This window comes from Melospiza melodia, chromosome 15 (genome assembly GCF_035770615.1).
Source record: "Melospiza melodia melodia isolate bMelMel2 chromosome 15, bMelMel2.pri, whole genome shotgun sequence".
Lineage (NCBI taxonomy): Eukaryota > Metazoa > Chordata > Aves > Passeriformes > Passerellidae > Melospiza > Melospiza melodia.
This window is the reverse complement of record NC_086208.1, coordinates 11017521-11033656: the sequence shown is the minus strand read 5'-3', so window position 1 is coordinate 11033656 and position 16136 is coordinate 11017521. Positions and strand designations below refer to the sequence as shown.

The following is a 16136-nucleotide window of genomic DNA, read 5'->3' as shown; positions in this document are numbered from 1 at the left end:
ACAGTAAAATTTTCTGTGAAATACACCTTTATTGACCTTGGGGTTTTTATCGCAATGATCTCAGTGTTTTCACTTTTTAAAAACCACTTCATATTTACCAGGTATGAGCCTGAATGTTAAATCTTTGTCCACACTAAACTCCCACAGACATGGATATTTTGGGCAGGACAACTGATTATCACAGGTAAGCCACCACAATCTAAGCTGCTAAACAAAATTTTCTATGCTTTGCCATTAGCCCCATTTCCAAGGCTCTGAGCCATAAATAATTCAGAACCTGTGCTGAATTACTTATGTGCCCTCTGGAATGACTCTGTTCATATAAATGCCATTATCTCCAGGCTGTAGTATTTCCTGGATCAGGCCCATACTAGGAATAAGCAGATGGGTGCAAATGGAACGTGATGGAACAGCAAAAATCTGGAGAGCATGCAACCAAATATTTGGAATTGTGCTGTGAATCAGGCCCAACCTTGTTCTAGTGTCAGCTGAAGGCAATAAGGTGCCCATTTAACTGATGCACTAATTAGCACCTTTCCTGCTCAGCTGGAACAGTTGCCAAGGAACAGATTCAAGGCAATGCTTCTCAGGTGCCTCCAAACAATAGCTAATAGCACTTGACAGTGTGTGAAGCCTGTGTGCAATGGGAATTGGCATTTGACAGAAGAGATTTCCCACAGCACATTCTGTTGTTCACTGCAAGCTGCTCTCTGACTCTGCCACTAATCAATTTGTCAATGTTAACTTTTCAAGGAAAGGATCGTGTATTTAATCTGAAATTAATGCTTGAAGTAGAGGAGTCTCAGTCCCACTCCTTGCATCCCCAAGAGTGTCATGCCAATGCTCAGAATTGGCACACAGAAGAATGAGCGGCACAAAAAAATCCACAGGTTGGATCACTGACACAAATGGTGACTGGCAGCCAAACTTCTGGAGAGCTTCTTGCATGGCAATGTTGAAATGCCAGAGCAAGGCAGCCGAGCACAGCACATACCCTTGTGAAGCCAGCAGAGATCAGGGGCAAGATGGATGACTCCTCACGATCAGGGTGCCTTTGAAACAAGGAGGATAAATCAGAGATTCTGTAATTAACTCACACCAAATTTCACAATCCGTTCATCTACTTGTACCCCAGACGCCACACTGAGGCTAATGCTGCTAGATCCTTACAGGATATAGGAATAAAACATATTTTTGTATTTTTTATAAGCTTTCATCTTTGGCATGGATAAGCCAAAATGTTATTTTCCTTCGTGCATGTAATGAGCTGCTTACATCAAAAAACCTAATGCTTCAAGGAAACCAATTATTGAGCTAGATAATTGGACTTTTTCTGTACTGGATCCTTGTTGTTTATGCTGGCATTAGTCAGCACCTGAAAGTCTGCACAGCCAAGGATTTAAGAAATTACTTGTTATCTGAATGTACCAAATCTTAGATGGGCAACTCAAGGTGCCTGAATGAAGATGGATTTTCGGGTGTTGCCTACCCACTGCCTTCTAGTAATTCACATTTGGGACACATTCCCAAATTAAGTATCTGAATACTCTGGCTATAACTGTTGAAAGAGCCTTCAACATACATGAATGTATGGCTGGAATCAGGAAGAAAAGCCATTATGGGAAGTGTGTGTCAATAAGCAGATTGAAGCTGGTCATGTTTAGCACATGGCACAATAGCTTTGATTTATGCAGGAAGTTTTGGATCTTGAAAGGTTTAATTAGGGTCCTTTTTTTTTGGTAGAGATGGTAGTGTGTTTTTAATGGTAAATTTCAACACCTCAGAACTGTTTGTCAGAATTAATGTGTTCTGAGAAATGGCCATTCCAAATTATACTTGGAGGAAATTATCTTCCACTTATTTAATTTCATTAAATACACAGAATTTCTTTACTTTCTACTTTCACATTATTTTACAGGTAATGATTTCAAAGGAGAGGGAAGGAAATAGCATATGCAGTACTTTACTGAGATGTCATAATCTCTTTTGCTTTTAAAAACTGCTTTGGTCAGATAACACTTTGTACTGATCAAATTGTTCAATGTCACTTTTCACCCTCAGCAGATCTCTGGTTCTCATATTGAAAGAATATTGAAATATTGAGATTATTCATATTGAAAGGCAGATTAAGAAAGGTTCAAAACACAGATCTGCAAGACAGTTTTGCACAGGATGTGCATAAGTTGTTTGAAACATGCTCTGAAAGCCTGCAGTGATGGGGGAAGTGTGAGGAGGAATCCAAAACAAAACTCCAAGTGAGATTCTTGAGTTAAAAACCTAGAAATTAAAAAAAACAATTTCTGTCCCAATCCTATGGTCAAGTATAGTAAAAACTATGGTACAGCACATTATTATTAGCACAGTAGGAAGATCTAATTCAGGTTTTTTAATGTTAATGCTTTTCAGGTTAGCTTTTACAATGGTAAGATTCACAGTTTTGATCACAGGGGAAAGGAAAGAGATGAGTATTTACCTTTGTACTACACAAATAATGACTGTGTTTTCTGAGGCTTTTGTTGTTCTGATAGACCTTTAAATAAAAAACAAACCATTTAAATTCTTTTTAAGTTCACATTTCAAAAAACATGACTTTATAGAACCTTCAGACAGCACTTTTCTTAAAATATCTTTTTAAAATCATTTAACAACAAAACGAATGTCAAATCCTGAGCCTGCTGCTAAGAAAGGAGAATAAATGATATCTGACACTCCATGAACATAGATTAATCTACAACTCAAGTACTCCCAGTGGGGGAATAGCAAAAAATATCCTCTCTGAAACAGCATTTAATGGACCTGTTTGAAGGGCTTGGCCTCACTCATTTAAGGTGCATTTCACTGAATTCTGGGGCAGATTGGTAAAAATGGAATATAGGGAACAGCACTGCTACCTAGTCTTGGCCTGACAAAGATCTCATCCACTTGTCTCGGCCCAGCAGAGTCCCCAGGGCACACGGTGTGACCCTGGCACCCACCCCACAGCCTGGCTCACTCTGGACACGTTCCCAGGGGGATTTCACTGTGCAGCCTCTGGAGCAAGGCACTGCTGCCTGCCCAGGCTCTGTGGAGAGAGACTCAAATCCTTCCCTCCTTTTTTTCACACTTCACAGCAGTTTCTAAAGTTATTTTTGGAATATGTTTGCAATTTTGCTCTTCATAACGTACTTTCATATGTTGTAGGTATGGAAATGTGCACGCCAAACATTGCCTGCTAGCACTGGGAGTTATTCAACAGGAAGTGACATTCCAAAAAAATTACAACGTTAATGAAGTTAATTAATTAATTTAGGTGCTTTGTGGCACATGCTATCTTCGCAGTTTATTTAGTGTGAAAACAAGGAACCAGGTATTTGGAAAAAAAAAAACAAAAAACAACCTGAAATAACAAAAGAAAACAAAAAAACACCCAACAGTTCACTATGGCAACAAACTTGTACACTGTGGCTCCAAGCCAGATGGAGCTTCAGAGACCCTAGGACACAACCAAAAATGCTGCTGCTATCAGATGTAAAACACTGAAGTAACAGTATTTGATGCTGCCAGTGCACACCTGTCTAAAACCAAAAAAAAAAAAAAAAAAAATCACTGCTCTATAGAGTTTATAAAAACATCATATAAAAGCAAAAAACCTGATGCTGTGTTAACTATACTGTTAAGCATTAATTACACTGAAACGGTGCTTACCTGCATAATGCTTCTGCATCAAAGTATCTGGAATGCCTATGGTCAATGATGATAATGTCATGGTGCTTATCTAGAAAACATTCCAGTGCAGACTGGGGTGTCCTGGCAAGGTTGCAGCGGAATCCAGCCTTGTCACACGCCCAGCGGAACCCGCTGCTCTGCTCGTCCTCCTCAGCAAACACCAAAAGTACCTGGGTGGGGCATCACAAACAAGCCTTACACTTACAGGGGATTCTGTGACCTTTTCCTCTTCTCAATATGGCTTATAAAGCCACTTTTGAGGCTTAATCCATTGTTTTTAAGAGAATTGCTTTCTACAGACCACTGATTTTTTTATAGTTGTCTGTATACAGAGGTGTTTCAAGTGGGTGCAACAGTCTGCCCAAGCCATGGCATATCCACATGGGAAGAACAAGTTTTGGAACTGCCTCTCTTGTCGTTATCTACAGAGAGAGCTCAGGCAATCAAGAGACAAGATGCCTGAGTGTACATGAGAGAATGTACATGAACTGACAGTGAGTCCACTTATCTGAAACTGTCTCACATGCAGCCTTTTTCTTGGGGTTTATTTTTCTTGCCAGGATCATATTTCAGAAAAGGGAAAAAAAAAAAACCAAACCAAACCCAACAACAACAATAAAACTCCACAGTTCATCTTATGTGAATAAGTATTTAATGCTGCTTCAATGGCATGACAAAAAATCTGCTTTCCTTTCCATCTCATCCTAATCCCCCAAAAGTACTGGATGCTGCCCACTCTGTGGGGTTTCTGGAAATTCTGGACAGGCTGGTCAAAAGGAACTCATGCCAGACTGAACTCATAAGCAGTACCACTGTATATGGAGTATGTCCCCGTGTGACTCCTACACAAAGCCTGCCATGGGATTTATATGACAGAAGGAGATTATCATAGCTGAAATCCAGAACTGGAGGTCAGACCTGGGAGCCACTATTGGCTCTGCCCTAACTTGCCTTGTAATTGCCAGTAACTAATCTCTCTAAGCCTTTTTAAAATCAACACAATGCCTACAGTCTAAAAGTATGATAAGGCCCAATTCCTTTAAAATGTATTTCCAGTTCTAGGATTTAATACAGCAAAGAAGATGAACAAAGTCTGCTAAGGAAGACTCACTGATGCAATTGCACTTTGTGTCAGGATAATGTTGGCAGAAAAAAACTTCTCTTGCAGAAAGGATACAGCATGACAGACTGTAGATCTGTGCTGATTTTGGGGATGGCTCAGGATATGCAGCCTTTTGGGAGAAATGGGTAACTAAGCCAGCATTTGGTCTGCTGTCCCAAGACACCAATCTTTCAGAAGTTGAATCAAACCACACTCAGATATGTTTTGGTCAGGCAAAGTGAAGCCGGTGTGACTCACATCACATCCCACTGCTGTTTATCTTCTGTGCGATTTTAGGAACTCCAGTGCTGTTACACTTTGGACCAGGCTGGTGAAATGTACACCAGTAAATCTTAACATTCCCATGTACTGCATGTTTTTGTAAGAATGAAGGATTTTGCACACATTCAGTTCAGGTGCCTTTTATAGCAACCTGCAAAACTGTTTGCAAAAAACATGTCGTAGTTTGGGCTGTGTTTAGTGAAGTTAATCTATAACACTCCTTAAGAGGGGAAGAATGGATTTCAACAATAGCACAGAAAGTCAGGGCATTTGAGTTGTATGACTGACTCTGGCAAGAATGCAATGTTGCCTACCTTCTCCCTCCCTCACACCTGCCAGCTATATTACCAGGATAAATCAGCAGCATTTCAGAGTGGTCTGTGACTGTGCAAAAGTGATACAATCACTAAAAACAATACAGGTGGCAGAAATACTCAAGGACTATTCTGATTTTGGGGAACAGCTGGATGAGGATGTCCTAAGATCTGATTTTTGATGGTATTACTGTTCCGACAATGGCTTGATAAGAAGATGTTAAACTGCAGTTCTTAAGACAGAGATTTTCAATTTATTAGGTCCACATTGCCTCTGCTGAGGAGTTTTGCAATTACTGACAGAGGAACATCTTGCATGATTAATGGTTCAGTATGCCTTGGGTTATGGGAGAATTTCCACAGGAACTCCAAAGGAATCACAGATCTCTAAACCTCATGTCCATCCCAGGCAAAGTAAGGGGACAAATGACATAAAACATTTATTAATAAAGGGATAAAAGAGGTTTAATTATTGTCAGTCAGTAATGAACAATTAAAAAATATATTTTGCCAAGCTCACTTCATATCTTTTGTAATGATACTGCAAGTTTGGTTGGCTTGGTACCAGTTTGATGAGATTGTAATTAAGAATTTTACTACCAGTAAAATACAAAACGAGGCACAAACTAAGCTGATTACAAGGTAACTGATAGCAGAAAAAATAGATAGCTCTATTTTTATGAGCTGAGAGATGGTGGGAGAAAACAGGCAGGGGGTTTAAGGTATCACATAAACAGAATGTCATTATAAAAATCTGTTTTGTGCACATTATCTCTTGAGCAAAATTCTCTGTGAAGATCTCTATAATCCAAGAAGTTCCAGTCATAATTTTTAACATCTATGATACTTTAGAAATCAAGACTTCAGTTTGAACTGCTGTGTTACCTGAAGTTGATCTTGATGAAGTCTCATAGGGCCAAACTGCACATCTGTTACTGGTGCCTAGAAGAAAGCAGGAGGGAACACATTAATGAATAATACCTAAGGAAGAAGAAAAATTATCTCTGTTATCTCTCTCCTTTGTGGGAAGGAGGGCAATGACCACAACTGCTTCTCTTTTATATCATTAATCAAACTTCAACATGAATGACTCTTCAACGGGTATAAGACTACTTCTAAAGGATTTAAAAACATAAATACAGAGGGGCACTCAAATAGGATTACACAGTTTTGGTTCTTGGAGAATTCCCACCAGGCAAGCATCAGCACTTTCAATGTACTTAAATATTTTTTGCCTCTTGTCCCAGAAATAAAAGCCCAAAAGCAGGAATAACAACGTTCCCCATGCAAGATAGGAAACAAAGTCCAACCATTGGTCCCTGGAGTCACATGGACTCTTCAAAAGTCACTGGAGTTAAGAAATCAGAAGAAAATAATCTTTGGCAATGCAGTGAATGTAAGGTATCTCTGAACTGAAACATTAAAAGAAAAGGGCTGTTGAGCACAAAGGTGGCATTTTTACATTGTTCTTTTTCAAAATTAAAACCCACTCAAAGATCAGATTTATTGCTTTGCAACCTATAATTTTTCCAGTAAGTAGTTTCAAAGAATCATCAGCACATCCCACAGAAAAATCATTTAGAACTGCACACTCCACTCTTTCCATGACCTTAATGCTCCATTGCTCAGCCCTAAGGGTATGTAATTTGTGTTTTTATTTATTTATCAACTTGGAAGTCATCACTGCAATATTAAATAAGCAACAAACACAAGTCAAGGCAAAATGGCAACACAGCGCCGACAAAAGCATGCCAGGAACCAGTGTTTGCTTGTCGTGCTTAAGTGGGTCTTTAAGAGATGATATTAAAATGACATGGAGGGGTTTCACATTTATTCAGCCATTGGGGTCAGATTGGCTTAGCTTAAATACACTCCAGTCATTTCTTTTTTTCTGATCTTGAGACCAAAAATCTCTCTTCAGTCGGAAAACTCAAGCTGCTTTATTCTCCCCTGTGGTACATCATCCAATTATTCAAAATCTGCACTACGAAACAGCAAAGACTTTTGCTGGTAGCACACATAACAGGGGGGAATCCAGCTCTTTGCACCAGTGTTACTGGGTTTGCAGTCCTGAATCAGTAGGATCAGCAGAAGTGCCTGAAGGCCATGGAGAGAGGATGTCACTTGAGTAAAAGATACCCAAAAGATGCCTTTTTGCAGTTACTTCTCTGTCCAGAGCTGCACTTGAAATCAAACCTGGACTTTTTGTACACTGCACCTGGCAGCATAAAACAGTGAGTGCTCCACGTCACCAGGCAATGGCCTGAGCTGGAGGGCTCAGATCCAGAGCTGAACCTCACTGGCAGCTGGGGGTGCAGAATGACTCTTAGAAAGAAGCGCCAGTGTACCCTTGGACCATCAGTCCCAGCCCAAGGGGAATTTTAACAAATGAGATATACACAGTATTGCTAGTTATTGCTTTTCAGATGCTCCTTTCCTCTAAGAAGTTTGTGAACAAATAGTAATTGAAGTATTTTAAGGACTGAGCCCGAAAACCACTTTTCTGGCAGAAATCTGTGGCTATTGCTGCAATGAAAATACCTGTCTATGCACCATTTACGCCTAAGTCACAAGAAGTGACCAGATGAGATAACCTGGCTTGTTACACATTAACTTGCTGTCCTGAGTGGAATCAAAGCCCTGGTCTGCATCTCAGCTGGAAAATTTTGGTGAACTCCAGTTAATTCTTAATCCTGTTGAAATCTGCTCAAACAACTTGATTAATCATTTAAACTTTTTGTGTGCTGCAGGTAGCACTGAGGCGTAACATGTCAATTAAGGATTGTGTCAAAAATCAAGGCTTCAGCAAGGATTAGCAGAAACTCTCAACTATTGCTGAACTAAATGAGCTTTTAAAATACCTCTAATGCTGCAAACTTATAACAAAACCAAACACAGCCAAAGCTCACACGTGTAGTAACTGCACAAGCACATCTTTATTCACTCACACCTTCTTCTACTTCTTCCTTGGAATTTCTCCCGTAGTGGAAGAGCCCGAGTACATTTTCAGATCGGCAGACACGACTCAGGCATGTGCCAGCCCTCCAGGCAGGCACAGATTGGGAAGAGTGTCTGGGAAGGCAGAGGTGGCACTGGCTGTGGGCTCCTGGAGCTGGCTGTGATGAGCCGGCTCTGCTGCCAAAGCGCTGCTGACGCAGAGCCCGTCAGCGCAGCGCCTCCAACACTCACAGCACCTGCAGCCCTCTCACACCCTCCGACCCCTCAGCTACTGCTGGTAGCACTCACTGCCCCTCAAATTTGCCCTCCTTATTTGAACACTGAAAATTTTTGTGCTGTGGAACCCCAGCCCTGCCTCTGGCACAAAGTGGGATTCAGCCCAAGGCAATAGCACGAGCTGTAAGTGACTGACTGCTGTCATCCCCTGACTGCTGTGAGCAGCTCAACACTCAGAAATGATCTCTGTGTTGTAGCAGCTGCACTGCAAACGCTGAAACTGCTGATAGAAATAGTCCATGTTTCCAATGCCCTGAGAAAACTGAATGTTGGGTAAATAAAAACAAGTGAAATAAGCTTTAAAAACACAGACCTACACAACTGTGACTGATCTGATTAAAGTACAACAAAGTCAGCCCTGACCTGATATAACCTGGTAAAGTACTTCTTTCTATGAGTCATTCTTCATATTTTACCAGAACAGAACCTGCAGGAATAGTCTGTTCATCTCTGCTGGGTTGTTTTTTCTTTCTTCCTACTGCTGGAGAAACTTCAGATGCTCAATGAATAAATGCAGAAAGGAATAAAGGGTGGACATAAAGCCAGCTTGATTCACGTGCTCCCTTTGGTGAAAAATTGCCTGGCTGGTGACAGGGACAGATCTATGCAGCCCGTGGGTGTCCTGTTTGTTAGAAGTGGTGTATCCTGGCATTCTCCAAAATATCTCTTACCATTATCCATTGAGGAGGAGAGCACACCTAACATTTTGGGCAGAATTAGCTCCCAAAAGATCCTTTGGCTATTAACCTTCGTGTAATACTCCTGCTATGGAGGTGCAAATGCAAATGCAAAGAGTGCCATCAACTTCTGCTGAATGGATTGCAGATGGGAGCTGCTGCTGGAGGGCAACATCTGCTTTCAGTGGGCAGACAGTCAGAATCTCTGACTCACTGTAATATATGACAAATAACTACAGTGATTAGACACATGACTTCACTGTTAGTCCTCTTGGAATACAGCCAACAAAATTCATCATTTTCCTCAGATCAATGTTTTAAGGTATCATCAAAATTTTTTATCTGATTTTAAAATACATACTTATATTTTCTATATATACTAGGTACATGATATGAATCTGCATGAGTTGACTCATCACATAAGAATTAACCGTCTTCATTATCAAGATATGCTGGAAGCCACAGGACTGTTAACATTAACTTAAATTTTGTAATTCTAAGAAAACCAGAGATGCATTTTACAAAGGAGAAAACTCCTTTCTCTTAATCCACCGTTTTAGGCATAGATTTATCACGCCAGAAAACAAAGGCTCAAATGAACTGACAGACTTATACAATTCCCTAAACTTTTATTGATTCAGGTTTTATTTGCTGCAAAGAATTGAAATCTGCATGAGAATATACTTCCTCAGAAACCTTAGCCAAATCTTCCTGGACGCTGAAAGCTGGGAAATAGACAATTTCCTACAAACTGGCATGGCAAGGTGCAGGATCTTGTCCAGCCAGGTCATGCCAGCATAGTTCCTCTTTCTCAACAGGGAAAGGTGTTGGGACTTGTTGCAGCTCATACTTCTGGGCAAGAAAGTCTCCATGTTCAGGATCAAATTTTCACAATTCACATTTTTCTTTGCTTATCATAACACTCATCACTTTTTGAAGCACATGAACACTAATCCAATCCATGTTCATTTACCTACTCCTTTCTCCAACAAAATGAACATCTGTAGATGACTTAAGACTCAGCTTCCTATTTTCCATGTGCTTTCTGCTGTACACTGAACATCACTGTTCATGTCTTCCTTGCACACTTTGACAGCACTCTTGTTACCAACTCAACATCAGTGCAAGTAACATCAAATGCTGCCCAAGCAGATCTTCCTAACAGGCACAGCATAACATTAATTTTATAGTTCACAGACTGAATTCTGACCTGGTTAGCAAATCCAGTGAAATCCAGAGCAATTCAAATACATTGAAAATATACTGGATTTACTTCAGAGTAAATGGAGTGGGAGTCTGGCCCTATGCAGCTCTTTCTTTTGTTGTTTGGAGGCCACAACAGTTTGAATAAAGAATAAAGAAAACAGTGTCCAAGGTTTCTGCCTTTGCTCAACAGACTCAAGGACAAAGGTAAACTTGGCCTTCAAAGACCCTGTGCTGTACAGTCAGTTTATTCTTTGCTGAAATACAAAGACATGAGTTCTGAAAAGTGATTAAAATTTACCAAAACTGCTCTTCAACCTGGATAAAACCAGTTATTCCAGTCCTTGATATTTTTTTCTTATTTCTGCTTCATAAAAGATGTAGACAAATGTCACAGACTCTGAACTCATAATGTAGCATCCTGACTCAGTGCTTTGATAAAATCTAGCATTTAGATTAATCTAAATCGTGTTTTCACTGATGCATCTCTCTCAACAAACGAATACAGATTTATATCTCTATCACAAGGCCTGCAGATCACTCAATGTTTTGTTCTGGTATAATTTTTCTTTTATCTATTTCCTGGTTTAAATTGATTCCTAGAAAAATTATCTACAATGCTGCCATGTAACAACACAGCAGACAGTAAGTGATGGGTACACACCCTCTGTTTTCTTAATCTTGTCTTAAGTTTTAGTACTGTTTTTGAGCCTGTTTTACATAAATGAGCTATGGAGAGCCCAACTCTGGCCTCCAATTCACATCATTAGCAACACAATTTTGGCAGCTTGCAGTTTTTGTGAGGAGAAAAGCTTTATTGAGTGTAATGAGTTGCCAGAGCTCTCACATCAGGATGCTAGCCCTTCTCTGGGCTTGTAACCAGCCACGAGACCCAATTTCTTATTCCCAATGAACTGGCAACACCTTTCCTCTCCCAAAATCCAGCAGCTCTTCCATTACTCAGCCTGGGGGCAATTTTTGTGTTAACCAGGTCCTGAGGAAGCTTCACAGGAAATTTACAGCCTGGTGGGACTGGGACTGCTTTATGGGAGTGCCATCCAAGCTCCACCAGGGCTCTCCCTGGCACAGCTGATTTTTGGCTTATGTTCAGCTTGCCCCACATGCCAACCACTATTATATATGTTTGTTTGTTTGTGTTCTGGGCCTGGTTGCCCACTGCATTTCCTCAGGGCCATGAGTGAAGCCAAGTTAGAACTGAAATGCAGCAATGCTGTTGTGAAATTGCTGCCTTCTTGCACACTTCAGACATAATCAAGAACTCCCATTTTCTACTGTTTATAAGTTCTCCCCTTATGCTTCACAGGAAACTTTGGATATCAAACTGCAAGCGTAGCACGTGCAGAAGTGAATCATTCTGTTTGGCTGGGAATAATTAACAATGCTGTCCCAAAGTGACTTGGATTCTCATCTGCACTGTGGTGGGGCCTGCATGGCCTCAGGCCCAGACCAGGGGCCCTCTGTGGTCACGTTGCACAGCGACAGCAGAAAAAGCCAGCCAGCAGTGCCTGCCACTGGAAAAGGGCTGAACTTTTACACAGAACAGCCTGACAAACTGGGGGATGTTTTTAGGTCCTGATATGGTATTGAAATGATAAAATAAATGCCATTATCGCTCATGTCTATGGAACAGATCTTCAGCCTTGAAAAGGGAGTTTGCTGGTTTCATTTTGACATTCAAAGGAACTGAGGCACTGAGGGAGAGAGACAACTCCATCTCCCCTTGTGCTGAGCCCTGGCATCCCTGGGCAGGGTGTGCAGTGGCCCTGCTTGCTGGCCAACTGGCCATACTGGGACCATACTGATACCTGGGAAACACCCACTTATTTCTGAAATTCAAAACTGTGTTGGTGATAACTCAAACAAGTTATATCACATCTTGGTAATCACAGCAGTACTGTAGGTTTCTAAGCTAAGCAGATACAACTCCTGCAAAGCAACTCTGCAAATCTCACACTACACACTTACACAAGAGTGCTCGCTGCCAATGAATCACACAGCAAAAAGGGATGGAATACATCAGCCAAGTCAGAAATGAGAACCATTTACTCATTAATACACACTGACTTTTCTGTCCAGTGAGAACAAAGTTGAATGGAAACCAGTCCTCATATCAAATCCAGCACGTTATATTTGCTGCAGCATCTACCTGATTCAAAGACCCCTTTTAGACCTGCATTTTATGCACAATTATACTGGGCTTGAAATTTCATCTGTTTGTCTCTTTAGAAGAGAAAAAACGTGAATCATACACTCCACAACAAGTGTGAATAACCTTAACATTGGTCTGTGCTTCATGGTTGTCATTTTGCCAAACCCTACTCTGACCAAACAGCCCAGAATTTAAAGTGCCCTAAGTCTTCATAATCTTAAGATTTGAGATGGCTCGCTGGTGTCTTCATTAAGATCCCACTTTCTGACTGAAAGTGCTGGCAAGAACTTCTCCATTTGGGCCAAATATGCACAGAACTCTGTCTGGAGGCTGTGAGGTCTCCCCATATTGAATCTCTGGGCTGCTCACTGAACTGTAGTCAAGTATTTCTGTGTGGTGAGGGCATGCTGTGGAGCATCTGTAGTTCTATCCTGCACTAAGAGAAAACCAGCTTAAATGATCTGGCCTGTACTTTAGAAGAATGTTTTAAAGCCTATAATAATGGTTTTCTATACATAGGTTGCAAAAATTGATGCCTTTATCAATGCAAAAAAAAAGAAAAAAAAAGTAGTATGAAGATTTTCAGCTGTTCAAACAGGAACAGAATGTGCAACATGGAGAAACTGAATTGCTTCAGATGAAGCAAAAAGAAAGAGGTCATCTTTAAGGCACTAGCACCTAGTTTCTGACAAAATTCAAGGGTCAGATACAACACCCTGCAATTCAGAGCAAATGCCCTGCCAAGTCAGGCACCCCTGGCACTCTGGGCTTACACGAGGGTAGGGTTGGGATTGCTCTGTGAGATGGAGCTGGACAGCACATCTGGGTGGGTATTGCACCTTGCTGAGTTTCAGCAGTTCTTCCCCTGTACTCCAGCAGCCCTGAGGTTCCTCTGATTTCCCCTTTGCAACCAGGACCAGCCATGCTGTGTCTCACAAAATGCTTTAATGGCAGCCACATAAAACAATGTGCCTAGCAACTCCCAGAAGGCTGAGAGTCTCCTTTCCTCTCCCCTCTTCCCCTCAGCTGACACAGGTCTGGTTATTCCACTGGCTGGGAGAGCTGTAACTGAGCTCACGCCTCCTACACCAGCATTTTACAAAAGATTCACTGTGCTGTCCTCTCTCATCTGCTGGCAGCAGTAACTTTTACCCTGATGCAAAGGCTGGCCAAGTCAACAGGGAAGAAATTGGTCTGTAAGTCTTGCAGGTCATCAGCCAAGATGTTCCAAATCAGAGCATTAAATATTTTGGGGTTCACGTAACTCCAAACAAATAAATGCAGCCTTTGGCTTTACCAACACCTTTGTCAAACGGGAAAGGAACTTCTCACTCATCTGCTGTTGCCTCAGGTGTATTAATTTTACAGGCAGGCTGTGGCTGACTTTCCATCCCCCAGCTTGAGCAGACACTTCAGTACAAATACAACATTCTTCTGGCCCTGGGGGAAATTCTTCCTGCCTGCATTTTAACAGTTGAACTGCACAGCACTCTGGGAGACTTAAATATGGCACAGTAGTTCTATTGTTTAATATCATTAAAACTGCTTGCTCTCTTGTGATTCTGCAAGATCCTGAAGTATAGCAGTAAGTGCTAATTTGTTTCCTATCTATCAGCTAATTCTGTTTTTTCTGGTGGAGACCATTTACTAATTTTATTTTAGAGAGGATTAAAGATGCATCAGAACACAACAGAACTCCATTATCAGTTTTCATTTTTTCCTTATGAATATGAATTTCAGTGACAGCTTTCTTTGAACCATCTGGATTTGAACAGACTCATCTGACTAAAAGGAAGTTCCAGTCTACCAGGAAGTTTTCCAGCTACTTTATGCCAGACAAACTTTTCATGGCTTGATCTATCAACACTGCAATCGTCACAAACAGACCAAGCAAAGCAAGAGTGTACAGCCCAAAAATAGCAGAATTCAGTCAGTAGATCTGCTGGGCTTCCTAGAAGTTCTCCATGTTGTCCTAAACCTCCATTTGTTAAGGAATAAACTTGCTGTTCTATTGTCACTAGTAACACATTTTGTGTGCTGACACAGTTGAGCCTTTACTGACCACAGTAATTTTTTCCACCTGCTGCCATCTGCTATCTTTATCTCCATTTCTCCAGCCTGTGCAGAAGTGGGATCCTGGATGTGCCAGTTTACTGCTCCAAGACTGGATGGTGACAGCACGAAGCCGCCTCCTCCTCCTCCTTCCCTCTTCTCCCAGCCGTGTGCCACACACAGCACCCTCACACAGCTCCCTCAGGGGTCTGGGAACCTGCTGCACATCACCAGAACTCTTTGGGGTTCCAGGGCTGTGCCCTGCCCACCTTCAGGGTGCACAAACCCACCTGTGCTCATCCAGCACCCGCCTGGGAGCTGCTCTGAGCACCAACAAAGGTGATGTCTCTGGGGTGGGATGTTGCAGGTAGAATAAATGCAAAGTCAGGGGGACAGCAGCCAGCAGAGCAAAGGAGAAATGTTCATTACTGATAATAAGCATAACTGTATTTTTATCTATTGAGTATGTGTTTCTCAGACTGAATGGAACTGTCAATTGACACTTGAGAAAACCAAGAGGAGTTCTTGGCAGTCAAACCTTTTCTAAATAGGGAACTTTGTCTCCAGCAAATGAAGACTTGAGACTGCAGGCATATTCAAGATGTCTTTTTTTAAAAAAACTGAGGAAATTCACAGTAGAACATTCTTTTTTTTTTCACTCTAAGGTTTAGCATTAATTTTGCTTGTTCACAGCTATAACCAATGCAACAAACTAACTTCAAGTTTTAAAATAAGGAGGAAAACAGACAAAAATATTTAAGAGTCCTGGGCATCCCTTTCTTTTGACCACTGGGAACTCCACTGGCAGAGGGGATGAGTGACTGGCTTTCCCCTAATACAGATGCCTCTTCATTGCTGAGGACCTACATGGTTGTCTGAAACCCGACACCGTTTTTCTGCCTGACTCCTGTTCACTAACTCACAGCGCTGCTGCCAGCCCACAGGGCTCGTTAAACACCACACGCCTGCGATGGGATCACGTTTTTTTTTTTTTTTTCCTTAAGTTACCATTTTACAGTTATGACAATCCCCCCAACTCTGCATGTCTTTAATAAAGTGGGATTTTCATTATGATCAGAACTGCAATTAAGTAGACTTTATTGCAACAAAGCAGTTTTTCATTCTAGTTTTCTTGTAAATATAATTTCGCTCTATCTGGATTTGTGGTAGGCACACTCCATTTTATTTCATTTAAATGAAAGAATCTGTGTAATTATACCATTATCTTTGATACAAAGCAATCCTGCATCTTCTGCTTATGACTACCATTTCCTTTACAAAAGAACTGCTGGATATGCCAAAGGACATGCTGCTGGTACAAAATAAATTATTATTTTGTACCAGCAGCCAATTTTCTCCATAGAAACGCATTAGCAATCAATACATTACCAACTCCT

General features: G+C 41.2%; 1 protein-coding gene across 5 annotated transcripts in view; it reads right to left on the bottom strand.

The window, feature by feature from the left end:
* The window catches only part of PDE8A (phosphodiesterase 8A), a 149148-nt gene that overhangs the window by 36538 nt on the left and 96474 nt on the right, over positions 1-16136 (bottom strand). For all 5 annotated transcript variants that reach the window (XM_063169782.1, XM_063169783.1, XM_063169779.1 and 2 more), the window contains exons 2-5: positions 6289-6345; positions 3685-3875; positions 2474-2530; positions 995-1052 (exon numbers count right to left, since the gene is read on the bottom strand). In XM_063169782.1, the coding sequence (XP_063025852.1) occupies positions 995-1052; positions 2474-2530; positions 3685-3875; positions 6289-6345 (363 nt within the window). The remainder of the gene's footprint in view (positions 1-994; positions 1053-2473; positions 2531-3684; positions 3876-6288; positions 6346-16136) is intronic.